General features: G+C 41.2%; 1 protein-coding gene across 4 annotated transcripts in view; it reads right to left on the reverse strand.

Annotated features, from left to right (window-relative positions):
• Positions 1–11532, reverse strand: part of PARN (poly(A)-specific ribonuclease) — a 170353-nt gene extending 158821 nt beyond the window's left edge. For 2 of the 4 annotated variants that reach the window (XR_007358919.2, XM_075132767.1), the window contains exons 1-8: positions 11426–11532; positions 10643–10720; positions 7499–7578; positions 4604–4671; positions 4431–4512; positions 2908–2968; positions 1769–1934; positions 1063–1128 (exon numbers count right to left, since the gene is read on the reverse strand). Coding sequence is in view for 3 of the 4 variants with exons in the window: in XM_075132767.1 (XP_074988868.1) it covers positions 1063–1128; positions 1769–1934; positions 2908–2968; positions 4431–4512; positions 4604–4671; positions 7499–7578; positions 10643–10720; positions 11426–11444 (620 nt within the window). In the remaining variant the exon portion in view is untranslated. Of the gene's footprint in view, positions 1–1062; positions 1129–1768; positions 1935–2907; positions 2969–4430; positions 4513–4603; positions 4672–7498; positions 7579–10642; positions 10721–11162; positions 11269–11425 lie in introns of those variants that run through there. The other 2 variants (XM_048867743.2, XM_075132768.1) reach the window with 2 other exon arrangements.
• Positions 11533–13104: the final 1572 nt, after the last annotated feature.

The following is a 13104-nucleotide window of genomic DNA, read 5'->3' on the forward strand; positions in this document are numbered from 1 at the left end:
AAGGCTAAACACTAGTCTAATTTTCCAATGAGAAATTGATTTACATCTTATTGTACACGTATCTGCCTTTCTGATGAGAATGACTTGCCAAAAATTAATAGAAAAATGTTTGTTTGGCTCTGTCAGCTAAGTATTATTCACTCAAGTCTATTTAGATGGAATAACTATTTCCTTTGTCATTATGGTTAGTTAAGAAATAACTATACATCCAATGATGGTGGGCCTAGTAATACAATATTCCAATGTGTATAATATTTCACATGCACAAGAGCCACCTTGTATCATAGAATATCACAGTTGGAAGGGACCTCAGGAGGTCATCTAGTCCAACCCCCTTCTCAAAACAGGACCAATCCCCAATTTTTTTTTGCCCCAGATCCCTAAAATGCCCCCTCAAGGATTGAACTCACAACCCTGGGTTTAGCAGGCCAGTGCTCAAACAACTGAGCTATCCCTCCCCTAAAGATTTGAACTTGCAGCCCTTGGTTTACAAGGCCAACGCTCTAACCCCTGAGCTATGGATTCACCACCAGCTGATTCCAAAAATATGCAGACACATGAAGTACATTGATTAAAATGGAAAAAGCAGTTTTAAAAAGTCATCTTGATAATCAACAGGAAAGGCACAAGAGGAAGTTTGATACTTTACCTAAATTCCCATTAAAGTATTATTTATGAAGAGCACCTCTTCAACTTATAAACATACAAAACTGTAAATTTATGTATATTCAAATAATGCCATATGCATACTATACATCACCCTTGGTATGTGTTGCCACCACTGCAGAACTTCAGGATGAACATCTGGAAGTTTAGACTTTTTAAGCAAGGAAAGATACCGAAGCTCCATGACAGCAAGTCTTTACTTTCCGTCCTAAATCAAACAGTTTTTGCTAGGACTAATCAGGGATAAAATTGTTGAGACCGCTATGTGCAAACCTACAGAAAGAGGCTTTTCCCCCCATATACCTGGGCTAGTAGGTCAAACCTAATTTCTTATACAGAAGACAGTTCAGAGTTCTCCCTTTACCAGAGAACTAGTGTTTATTTTCAGAAACTGACCCTGTGCATGGCTCCAACTGCAAATTCTTGTTTTCTTCATTCTGTATTAAATCTTCTATTTGCTCCCTGGAGAAAATAGATTAAACAGATTATTATTTGCTTTTACTAATACAATACTATTTTCACAGAAGCATTTAGTGATATATACCAAAAGGCAAAGCAAATCTTTTATAAGAAGGATTAATGGAATATTTAAGACATGTTTATTGTACATATACCAACATTTTTCATCTTTAGAGACATTAGTATAGTGATAAATATGAAGTCTTGCGTGATTAAGAAATCTAAAACAGAAACCAAGTGTAGACTTAAATGGCTTTATATTTGAGGGCCAGAATATACATGGCCATTATTTTCCAGCCAAGATCACAAACTAAGAATTGGATTAAACTTTAGCAGAGATTTCGAAAAAAGGACAATACCATCAAGAGGCAAAAATGTAACTAACAATTTAACTACCCTTGATGTAGCTGAAGACAGATTACTGAAAGTTGCAGATAAGCCTCAAAAAAGCCTGATTAAAAGGAAAAGAAGTTTCCCAGACTTAAACCCTCTCATTCAAAGGAACATTTTGTTAAGACTGACAAATTTAGAATCAGAACACTGGCAACTTCAAGTTTTTAGGCAACTTCAGAATGGAGGACTACCACATAAAGAAGAGAGTGTGCACACATTAGAATAACATGATTTTTATATTTCCACTTACACCACTCTTTCAATGAATTTTTTCTGATCCTCAGGAATAGTCACAGGACACTTTGTGGCATTAGGGGAAATGTACGATAGGGTCGCCGCACCATTTGCCTGAGAACGTTTTTCATCATACTGCTCCCGTAATTGTCTTTCCTCGTCCTGATTTAAATATGGGATTCCTAAGAAAAACATTTTACAGGTTTTATCATTAAAAGCAAGCAAGTATTGCACAGCTCAGAGAAGCTTAGTCACTACTCCAGTCATGTGACAACCTAAAAACTGTGGGGGGGAAATGCATCTGTATCCCTCAAATATTTCTTCTAAGTTTCCTTTCCTTATCTCTAGTTGCAAAGGATTCCTTTTGAGAGAGCCAGAGCAGCTGGCACCTTCAAGCCCAAATGAGTCACAAGCAATTTAGGCCCTCCTCCTGAAATCTGATCCTTACAGGCAGACCCCTATTTCTGCACAGAACCTCACTGAATTTGATGGGCCTTCATATTGTTGATACATAACTGGGGCTTCTAAGTGCTACCACAAAGCAAATAAATAAGGAATAGGGATCTACCCATATGGATATAGTTTAGTATCAGGGCCACAGATTGCTATGGAGTCAAGAAGCTTTAAAATAGTTGCCATTTATCTCACAGAAAAGATTTGCAACACATCAGAGCCCTGCAGGTACTAATTACCTTAAGAAACCTGCTGAAATAGGAAGGGTTGAGCAGAAGAGGGGCAATATATAGGTACCTAAATTGAGGAACAAGTCAAATGACTAGCACTGTCATATTAAGTGTCACAATTATCTAGTCCTTAGTTTTACAGTATGACAAGCTAGAAAATGCCATTGTTCCAGTAATAAGACCTATAGGAATGTTCTTTTGGAAATATTACAACTTTGTTCTGTGTTTAACCACTGAAAAACTATTATCACTAAAATATGCTTAAACAAGTAGGCACTCACCTGTTTCTCAGAAAACGTAGATGGACAGTCACTTTCCCTCCTCCCCCACAAACAAACATCAAATAAGCTAAGATCTTAACAACTTTACCAAAAGGTCAAAATGTACATGTTTTGCCTTTTATTTTAAACAGGAAATGGAGGAAAAGAAAGATAGTCTATAAAAACAGGCTGTAAAATGAAAGAAAGCTTACCATTGCGAAAAACTTTATTAAAATCAAATCCTTGGTTTGCTAAAAAGTCTATACTTGAACTCTGAAAAGGAAAAAAACAAACAAAAAAAACAGCTTTGTGACTGATTGTACACCATTGAAATTTCAAAGGTCAATTAAAAAACAACCCAGGTATTTTCCTCAAACATATTTGTTTTAAAAAACCCATACTAACTTTTTTCTTTGTCAAAGTATTAGGTTAGTGAACTCAAAGTTAGTCTGTGCAATGAAATAGTTTATTAAAAGATAAAGTTTAATAGAGTAGAACAAGTCATTCATAAGTAAATCTCTCCATCAGTATTTTGTTGCTTACTTATCCCTAACAGATAACCCATGGCTTGTGCACTATAGATAACAATACATCCCAAAACCTTAACATCAAACCCACCATAACACCAATTAATATGTAGTACACTGTTTAAATTATAATAAAAAAGCCACTTTGAAGCTATGTATGTACCATTTCTGATCTTAGTTAGAAGCTGTAGAGTCATGATTTTAGTTTTCCGAAAAGCCAAGTGAAGCTCAGGATTGTTTAAAACAAATTCTTCTTTCAAACAAAAACCTTAAAAATGCATCTACAGGAGCCATGTTGGCGATGAGACTCATGATATCCAGGGCAACATGGAAACCAAAAAGGCAACAGTTTCTGCCATAGGCAAAGCATAATACAATGGTAATAAGGGTGGAAAGGAGTGTAAAGCTTTCTACATATGTATCTATTACTATACAGATTTTTTAAAAATACATATGCAACTTTCTGTAATAAGAAGAGAAGTACCTTCTGGGTTCTACCAAGCTAAATAGGACTTGTACCACTCTCTTCTGGCAAAAAGGTTCAACAACTGTTAGAAAAGTGTCAGCTGGACAAAACACAAGACTATACATTGATGATGTCTGCTGGCTTTCCTTTAGTGCTTAGCACTGGCTAGGAATCCCGATCTTTGGTATACTGATTATATCTTTAATGAGGTATGGATGAGAGACAGGAGAAAAATAAAGACATAAGGAGAGAAAGAGTTGGGTGAGGGACCGGAGGTGGAGGGGGGAACGGGAATCAAGTGAAGGAACTGGTGTGGCAAAATCCCATGAGTCCAGAAATTCTCACAACAGCTTTGTGAAGCAATGAGAGAGAGAGGGAGAGAAGAAGAATGGATAGGAAGAGAAAAAAGAAAAAAAGCTGGATAAGAAAAGTCACTTCTGTCTACAGAAAAAACTAAGCCCTGTATTAAGCAGCAGGAGTTTAAAAAGGGGAATGACCTTTACTTCATTTTTCAGCCTAGTTTTCTTCATTTACAGAAAATTGTTCCACTAAGACTTTTTTTTAAAATGGAACCTGCCTTCCTTCTCTATGCACTGGGGAAAAAAATCCATGAAGAATGAATTATACATAGGCAAAAATGCTTCAGGGACTAATCAAAATTGACACCACTACAGAATTTTCACAAAAATCATTTTGAAAAATTTTCCAGTAGCAATATATATAAATCTGTTTTTCCACTAACCTGACAGACAAACTTGACATCTGGTGAACTTCTGTTGAAGGGTTTTGGAAAAATATAGAAGTTAAATGATTTCATTATGTATCTGTGAAAGGTAAGAGTTACAAGTCAAAATAGAGCTTATCAATATTACCTAGTATAAAAAAAGTTAGGAATAAGTCAAGGAAACAACATACTTAGCTTCTGCGTGGTCATATTTAAAACTACAAAGGCCAAACTGAAAAAGCAAGAAATCCATGGAATGCTGAAAAGGAAAACAAGACAGACTATGGTTACAATACATTTTGAAATGCAACTGAGAGGCATTCGGGAAAAAATTATTTGTCTGAGGCTCAGACATCTGTAAGTCATTTATAAATATAGGCACTCAAGTGAAAATGCCTTGTCAGAATACCTTAGTTTAAAAAAGGATCTTTGTCTACAAAAGATTCATGTTTAAAAATAAAATTATTCTTACCAATAACATTCTTTTTTCTTCTGAAGTTTAGCATTTCATTTTTACCTTTTCTTCATTTTTGCAATTTTTTTCTGCACTTCACTCAGCTTGGACAGTGAATAGACTAAATTTTCACTTTGTTTCTCATGCAGTAGGGCAATATTGTTTCAGCTTCCATTACTGCAAAGGTATGAACTAAAACCAGCTTTTAAAAACAAGTTATTTTATATTAAAGGGACACCACCAACTTGATCTGTTCAACTTCAAGTGCATTCAAATAGTCTCAAGTACCTCCTGACAGCTTTTCTAATGTTTCAGCTACCTTTCCAAAAGTTGCTTCTCCTCTCCATTGCTATACACACAACCCACAAGAGGTGAGCCTGATCAACTATTCAGGGAGAGACAGTGGAACTCTACACAAAGAGCTAAAAAATCCACAAAGTAAACAAAATGCAAAATAGAACTATTCTTCTAATATCTTGAATTCTAATAATCCTAACTGTAACCTCTAACAATAGCAGATAAAATATATAGATACGTGATTTAAGCTTGGTAAATCCTTGCTTTAAAAATCTAGTGTTGGGGCCAACAGTCTCTTTAAAGGGATAAATGTAGTAGTTTTTATAGCTAACAGCAAATATGCATGATCATAAACTTAACAAGTATTTTACAAGAAAAGGCTTACTTCCCTTTCTGAGATATAATCTTAGTTTTAAATAGTACTGAAAGGTTTTGGCATGTTCCTTCTCATGACTGACAGTCAACATAACCCCAAGATCTGAGAAGTAATTTAAGCACTTCCAGTACAAGATAATAGTATTTGGAAAAGGGGGGGAGGAGAAGGATACCTATTACAGCTTCAATAGTCAAAGTTGTTAAGTGCAAGCTGTTGCCACAAAACCCTTTCTAAAGGCGTGTCTATATGGCAGGTTAGTGCATGGCAAGGGAGGGTATAAATCTACAGCGCTTCAGCATGCTATGCAGTGACAGTCTGTGTGGACCCTGCTGCTGCACACTAAAAGTTCCCTAGTGCACCTTGTGTTATTGTGCAGCAGTAAGTACACATGAACAGTAAGTGTGTGGCATGCTGGAGCATTGTAGATTTACACCCCAGCTTGCTACACCTTAACTATTTATCTAGACAAGCCCTAAAACCGAGTTGCAATCCTCTCTTTTCCCCATTTCATCTGGCAGCTGCCCAAAGGGTTCTTGTTTGGTGGTGTGTGGTTTCCTCCTCCCTCCCCGCCCTTTTACACACACAGGCAATTTGGCCTTGTGTACAGTGTCAGATATCAGATTCCCACCTTCCACTATTTGTCTAGCACAGGGGCTCTCAAACTTATTTGATTGGGTCCCCCTTCTTTGTGTTTGTAGTAATTTACACTGCACACACCCCACCACCACACAGCTCTGAAGGCAGAGTGGAGAGCAGCGACTGCTGACTGGGTGCCCAGCTCTGAAGGGCGCACCATCCCAGCAGCAGCACAGAAGTAAGACAATGTGAAAAGTTTCAGAGTAGCAGCCGTATTAGTCTGTATCCGCAAAAAAAAAAAAAAAAAGGAGTACTTGTGGCACCTTAGAGACTAACAAATTTATCTGAGCATAAGCTTTCGTCTCTAAGGTGCCACAAGTACTCCTTTTCTTAATGTGAAAAGTGATATTCATCTACATCACTTTCCACAGCAGATTTAGCACCACATTGCCACCGTTACTAAAGCTGATGCCACCTCGGGGCTGTCAACCGGAGCCCTGCATCTCCAGATGAGGGATTGGGGGGGCAGGGGAACGAAAGCCTGAGCTGCCTCCTGGTGAGGGAATGGGGTGAGGAGGAGGAGAGCCTCCCATCATGGCCTTTCTGCACAAGCCCCAGCCACCCAGGACTGACAGCCAGAGCTTAAAAAAGGCACTCAGCTCATGGTTCCCCTTGACACATTCCCACACCTCTGTTCAGAGGTCCGCCCCATAGTTTGAGAACCACTGGTCTAGCATCAATGACACTTACATTGGCAAAAGAACTAGTGTAGACTGGATACAGGCGCTTGACCACCATAACATCTGGCACTTGCCCACTGTTAGACCAATGCTGGCGGCTCTCAAGACAGTTAGCATAGACATTACCAGACTCCGGTTCAACAGGATAAGCATGGCCTTACTGAAACACTCACCAATTGCTGTAGACCAGTGGTTCTCAACCTATTGACCATTGTGGGCCACACACGTGGCCCACAGTGTGTTACGTATGCCCTGAACCGCAGGTTGAGAACCTCTGCTATAGACGAAATAGATCAAAAGTATTGTTTTTAATCAATAACTATTTTAACCTAATGTAAATTTAAAATCTTACTTGTCTCCACTGTGTCCCTACCAACATCCTGTACGCAGCCAAATATTAGACAGGCAAAGTTAAATATTTAGCCTATTTTTCCTGCTGGAATTCAAGTTTTTATCTATGAGTACTATTTAGAATGAAGCAGAAGTCTTAATTTGTCTCAGAATAAATGCCTATCATGACATACTGATATGCACTACTAACAAATCTAACAGTTTGTTCTAGTCTCAGACATGTTACACCTCCTACCAAGTATGGCAAAATACTTAAAATAGTTTCATTTTAGCTCTTAAGTTTTACATTTACCTTTTTAAGTTTTTGATACCTTTCTTCTGGTGTGTCAAAGCCATTGGTTAATGTGCTAACAGATGGCCCATCACTGATTCCTAAAAAATATAGGAAATATTACATAAAAATAAAGCTATTTAAAGACAGTGGGTGAGGAGTAGCAACAAAGGACAATTATTAAGAAGTCTGCCACTATGTAACTAACATAATATTACATTACATATGTATAAGTTACCATTCAACTGAAAAAAACCTCTTCCATTATAGGTGAACATCCCTCTTTAAACAAAAGCCAATTAAACAATGTAATTCTACATAAACAATCTGGTGAGTTCAGAGAACATAATGTGCTGGCAGTGAAACCATGTTCTAGGAAAAACTATGAAAGCCTTACTTGTGTCATTCACAGGTTAGAAAAATAATCCTGATAGAATGGCATGTGGTACCAATGACCTGATGTTGATGGGTCTCAAGCCACATTACTGGAGACAAAACCAGAGTCAATGAAGTGACAAACCAATAGTACATAAGAACTTAAGAATGGCCATACTGGGTCAGACCAAAAATCCATCCAGCCCAGTATCCTGTCTACCAACTGTGGCTAATGTCAGATGCCCAAGAGGGAGTGAACCTAACAGGTAATGATCAAGTGATCTCTCTCCTGCCATCCATCTGCACCCTCTGACAAACAGAGGCTAGGGGCACCATTCTTTACCCATCCTGGTGAATAGCCATTAATGGACTTAACTGGATAAATTCATGGAGGTTCTCTTTTAAACCCTGTTATAGTCCTAGCCTTCACAACCTCCACAGGTTGACTGTGTGCTGTGTGAAGAAGAACTTCCTTTTATCTGTTTTAAACCTGCTGTCCATTAATTTCATTTGGTGACCCCTAGTTCTTATATTATGAAAACAAATAAATAACTTTTCCTTCTTCACTTTCTCCACACCACTCATGATTTTATATACCTCTATCATATCCCCCTTAAGTCTCCTCTTTTCCAAGCTGAAAAGTCCTAGCCTCTTTAATCTCTCCTCATATGGGACCTGCTCAAAACCCCTAATCATTTTACTTGCCCTTTTCTGAACCTTTTCTAATGCCAGTATATCTTTTTTGAGATGAGGGGACCACATCTGTACACAGTATTCAAGACGTGGGCATACCATGGATTTATATAAGGGCAATAAGATATTCCCCGTCTTGTTCTCTGTCCCTTTTTCAATGATTCTTAACATCCCATTTGCTTTTTTGACTGCCGCTGCACACTGCATGGATGTCTTCAGAGAACTATCCACGATGACTCCAAGATCTTTTTCCTGATTAGTTGTAGCTAAATTAGCCCCCATCATATTGTATGTATAACTGGGGTTATTTTTTCCGATGTGCATTACTTTACATTTATCCACATTAAATTTCATTTGCCATTTAGTTGCCCAATTACTTAGTTTTGTGAGATTTTTGAAGTTCTTCACGGTCTGCTTTGGTCTTAACTATCTTGAGCAGGTTAGTATTGTCTGTAAACTTTTCCACCTCACTGTTTACTCCTTTCTCCAGATCATTTATGAATAAGTTGAATACGATTGGTCCTAGGACTGACCCTTGGGAAACACCACTAGTTACCCCTCTCTATTCTGAAAATTTACCATTTATTCCTACGCTTTGTTCCCTGTCTTTTAACCAGTTCTCAATCCATGAAAGGATCTTCCCTCTTATCCTATGACAACTTAATTTATGTAAGTGCCTTTGGTGAGGGACCTTGTCAAAGGCTTTCTGGAAATCTAAGTACACTATAAAAAGAAAAGGAGTACTTGTGGCACCTTAGAGACTAACAAATTTATTTGAGCATAAGCTTTTGTGAGTTAGGCTTATGCTCAAATAAATTTGTTAGTCTCTATGGTGCCACAAGTACTCCTTTTCTTTTTGCGAATACAGACTAACACGGCTGCTACTCTGAAACCTAAGTACACTATGTTCACTGGATGCCCCTTGTCCACGTTTGTTGACCCCCTCAAAGAACTCTAATAGATTAGTAAGACATGACTTCCCTTTACAGAAACCATGTTGACTTTTGCCCAACAATTTATGTTCTTCTATGTGTCTGACAATTTTATTCTTTACTATTGTTTCAACTAATTTCCCCGGGACTGATGTTAGACTTACCGGTCTGTAATTGCTGGGATCATCTCTAGAGCCCTTTTTAAATATTGGCGTTACGTTAGCTATCTTCCAGTCACCGGGTACCAGAAGTGGATTTAAAGGACAGGTTACAAACCATAGTTAATAGTTCTGCAATTTCACATTAGAGTTCTTTCAGAACTCTTGGGTGAATGCCATCTGGTCCCGGTGATTTTACACTGTTAAGTTTCTCAATTAATTCCAAAACCTCCTCTAGTGACACTTCAATCTGTGACAATTCTTCAGATTTGTCACCTACAAAAGACGGCTCAGGTTTGGGAATCTCCCTAACATCCTCAGCCGTGAAGACTGAAGCAAAGAATTCATTTAGTTTCTCTGCAATGACTTTATCGACTTTAAGTGCTCCTTTAGTCTCTCAATTGTCCAGTGGTTGTTTAGCAGGCTTCCTGCTTCTAGTGTACTTAAAAAACATTTTGTTATTACCTTTTGAGTCTTTGGCTAGCTGTTCTTCAAACTCCTTTTCAGCTTTTCTTATTACATATTTACACTTAATTTGGCACAATGTATGCTTTATGTTTATAGTTTTTGGTTTGTTTTTTTTTAAAGGTAGTTTTTTAAAGGTATGGTCAACTGACTGTTGGCCTCTCTTATGCAATACATAACCCATACGTACAGTGTTAAATTTAACATTTTGACCTAGCTTTTGTTTTAAGTATTTCAGTTCCCTATTCAGGCATCTTAGAACAAAAGAAAATTCTAAAGACAGTTATTACATCTAAGGCAATGGGAAATCCATAAGCAAAGTGGCTGCATATTCAGTACAGTGGATCACGGTTAGCCCATTTGCTAATATTCCATGTTCACCGGGGGATCTGGAACAATTTTTATAGTGGGGATGCTGAGAGCCCTTGAATCAAACTGTAATTCCTGCATATAAGGAAACCACTTCAAGTCAGGGGCTATTGCAGCACCCCCAGCACCCCAATTCCAAATCTATGACGTTCACAAAATAATCTTAATAGTACCTGAAAATTCGCCATCAATAGCCAAAAAGTCTGCTTCCTCGATGGCTTCATACACTTTATTTAGGTTATCCTTAAAATCTATAAAGAAATCAGTAAAAACATCCCTGAGAACAGGGCTATCAACTCGAGAACCTCCACCCGGCCTCCCGTCTGTGTGCGGGATCAGCGAAGCGGACCCACCGCCCGGGAACTAGACGGCAGGGCCCTGAGAGCCACCCTCGGTCTCTCAGCCTTTTTAAGAGGCTCAGTGTCCACTTGCAAAGACAGCGTCATCTGAGAGATAAACCAACAGCCCCGGGCGTGCTGAGGGGAGGGTCAAATCAAGGGCGCACAACGACTCCCCTCACGTTCCGCGGCTTCCCCGGGAGCTCGCTGGCCAGGGCCCGTGTCAGCTCAGGGACTCAGGCAGCAGCGCAAGGGCCGGGCTCTGGGGTGCAGACAGCGGGGCGGAGGTCACAGGTCACAGCCCGGTACCGATCACAGCTCAGCCCTGAGCGGTACCGTCACGCAGCCCACCTACCGCTCCCCGTCCCCTCACTCCGGGGTGCCGGAGAGGAGCCTGCCCTGCCCGGCGCTCTCTCGCGGGGCCTCCCCGCTCCTCGGAGCCGGGAGCCTCCTCGCAGGGGCACATGCAGCGCCCCAGCACAGCGGAGCCCCGGCTCCTACGTTAACGGGCGAGTCACGGCACCGAGGACGCTCTCGGGCAGCGGCCCAGGAGGAGAGAGGTGAGGCCAGGCGCTGGGAAACCGGCCCCCACCCGGCGCGCGCCCCGCCGTCACTCACTGCTCCTGATGATCTCCATCCCCGCAGCCCGCCCCAGCCCGGCCGGAGCCCCAATCCGCAGCGCCCGAAACCCGGCTCTGCCCGCGCCGAGCACTTCCGGAAACAACCCTCCTCCCCCGCCGAGCACGTGAGCGCTCACGTGAGCCGCCCGACTTGGGAGGTGGGCGGGGATAGCCGCCATATTGTCCCCCTTGGGCGCCGGTCCGGCGGGGCGGTTTTAGGGGTTTGTGCTTCGTGGTTTTTCACGCACAGCCGCGCTCGAGGTTGCATAGTGTGAGCCAGGCAGCTCCCGTACCTGCGACTCCTCGGGGAGCTGCAGCCCACACAGCAGTACCCTTTAGCCCCTTCTCCTGGGGGCATCGCTATTGGTAGCTGCACCCCGCTGCTTCCCTCAGCCCATGGCGCCCTCCCTGTGCCCCTTCCTTCCCGCCCCCATTTAGCTCCAGGCGCGTCACTTCTTCCTGAAGCTCTGGCTTTTGCCCTGTCAGTATCCCCCAGCAGGAATCACACCTGAGCGCCACAGTGCTTGGTCAGTTTGGATGAGCTATTGCCAGCAGGAGAGTGAGTTTGTGGGGGGGGGTGAGAAAACCTGGATTTGTGCTGGAAATGGCCCACCTTGATCATCATGCGCATTGTAGGGAGAGTGGTCACTTTGGGTAAGCTATTACCAGCAGGAGAGTGAGTTTTTGTGTGTGTGTTTTTTTGAAAAAAGGGGGTGGGGGAGTGACAAAACCTGTATTTGTGGTGGAAATGGCCCACCTTGATTTTCATACACATTGTGAGGAGAGTGGTCACTTTGGATAAGCTATTACCAGCAGGAGAGTGAGTTTGTTTGTGGGGGGGCGGAGGGTGAGAAAACCTGGATTTGTGCTGGAAATGGCCCAACTTGATGATCACTTTAGATAAGCTATTACCAGCAGGACAGTGGGGTGGGAGGAGCTATTGTTTCATGGTCTCTGTGTATATAATGTCTTCTGCAGTTTCCACAGTATGCATCCGATGAAGTGAGCTGTAGCTCACGAAAGCTCATGCTCAGATAAATTGGTTAGTCTCTAAGGTGCCACAAATACTCCTTTTCTTTTTGTGAATACAGACTAACATGGCTGTTACTCTGAAACCATTCATTTTCAGGTAAATGAGGGTTTTGCTATAAGTATATTTTGCATTGTTATTTGACTGCTGAGTGTACTTAGTGAGGTACAGCAGAGGAACTGTGCCCAGAAGTAACAAAGGTTCACGTGGGAACCCTTGCCACCTTGGGGCACAAAGAGGTGGGGAATACAGAAATAAAAATGGGAAGACACGGATGTGTCATTATGCTGGAAATGACTCCCCACAGTCAGCAGGTGTGTGCTTTGTACAGGGAGTGAGTGCACTAAGTGTATGGAAGCTTGACCCAACATAGGGGCCCACTCCAAAAGGACAAAACTCAACCATGAGCAAAGCTCAGCCTTTGCAGCAGAAATTTAAAACTAAACTAGCACAAAGCTGTAGTATAGGGAATAGCCCTACACTGGTACTCCAACTGGCTGAGAGTAGCATTTTTTCCATCTCTTAATTTCTGTGATTCTAAGAGCAGTAGGAGCACAGAGAAAGAGCAGAATAAGTGTCTAAGGGAAACTATCATACAAAGTTAGGTCAACCTAACTAGGTCATGCAGCCCTGTGAAAAATTTCACA

Source organism: Caretta caretta, chromosome 10 (genome assembly GCF_965140235.1).
Source record: "Caretta caretta isolate rCarCar2 chromosome 10, rCarCar1.hap1, whole genome shotgun sequence".
NCBI lineage: Eukaryota > Metazoa > Chordata > Testudines > Cheloniidae > Caretta > Caretta caretta.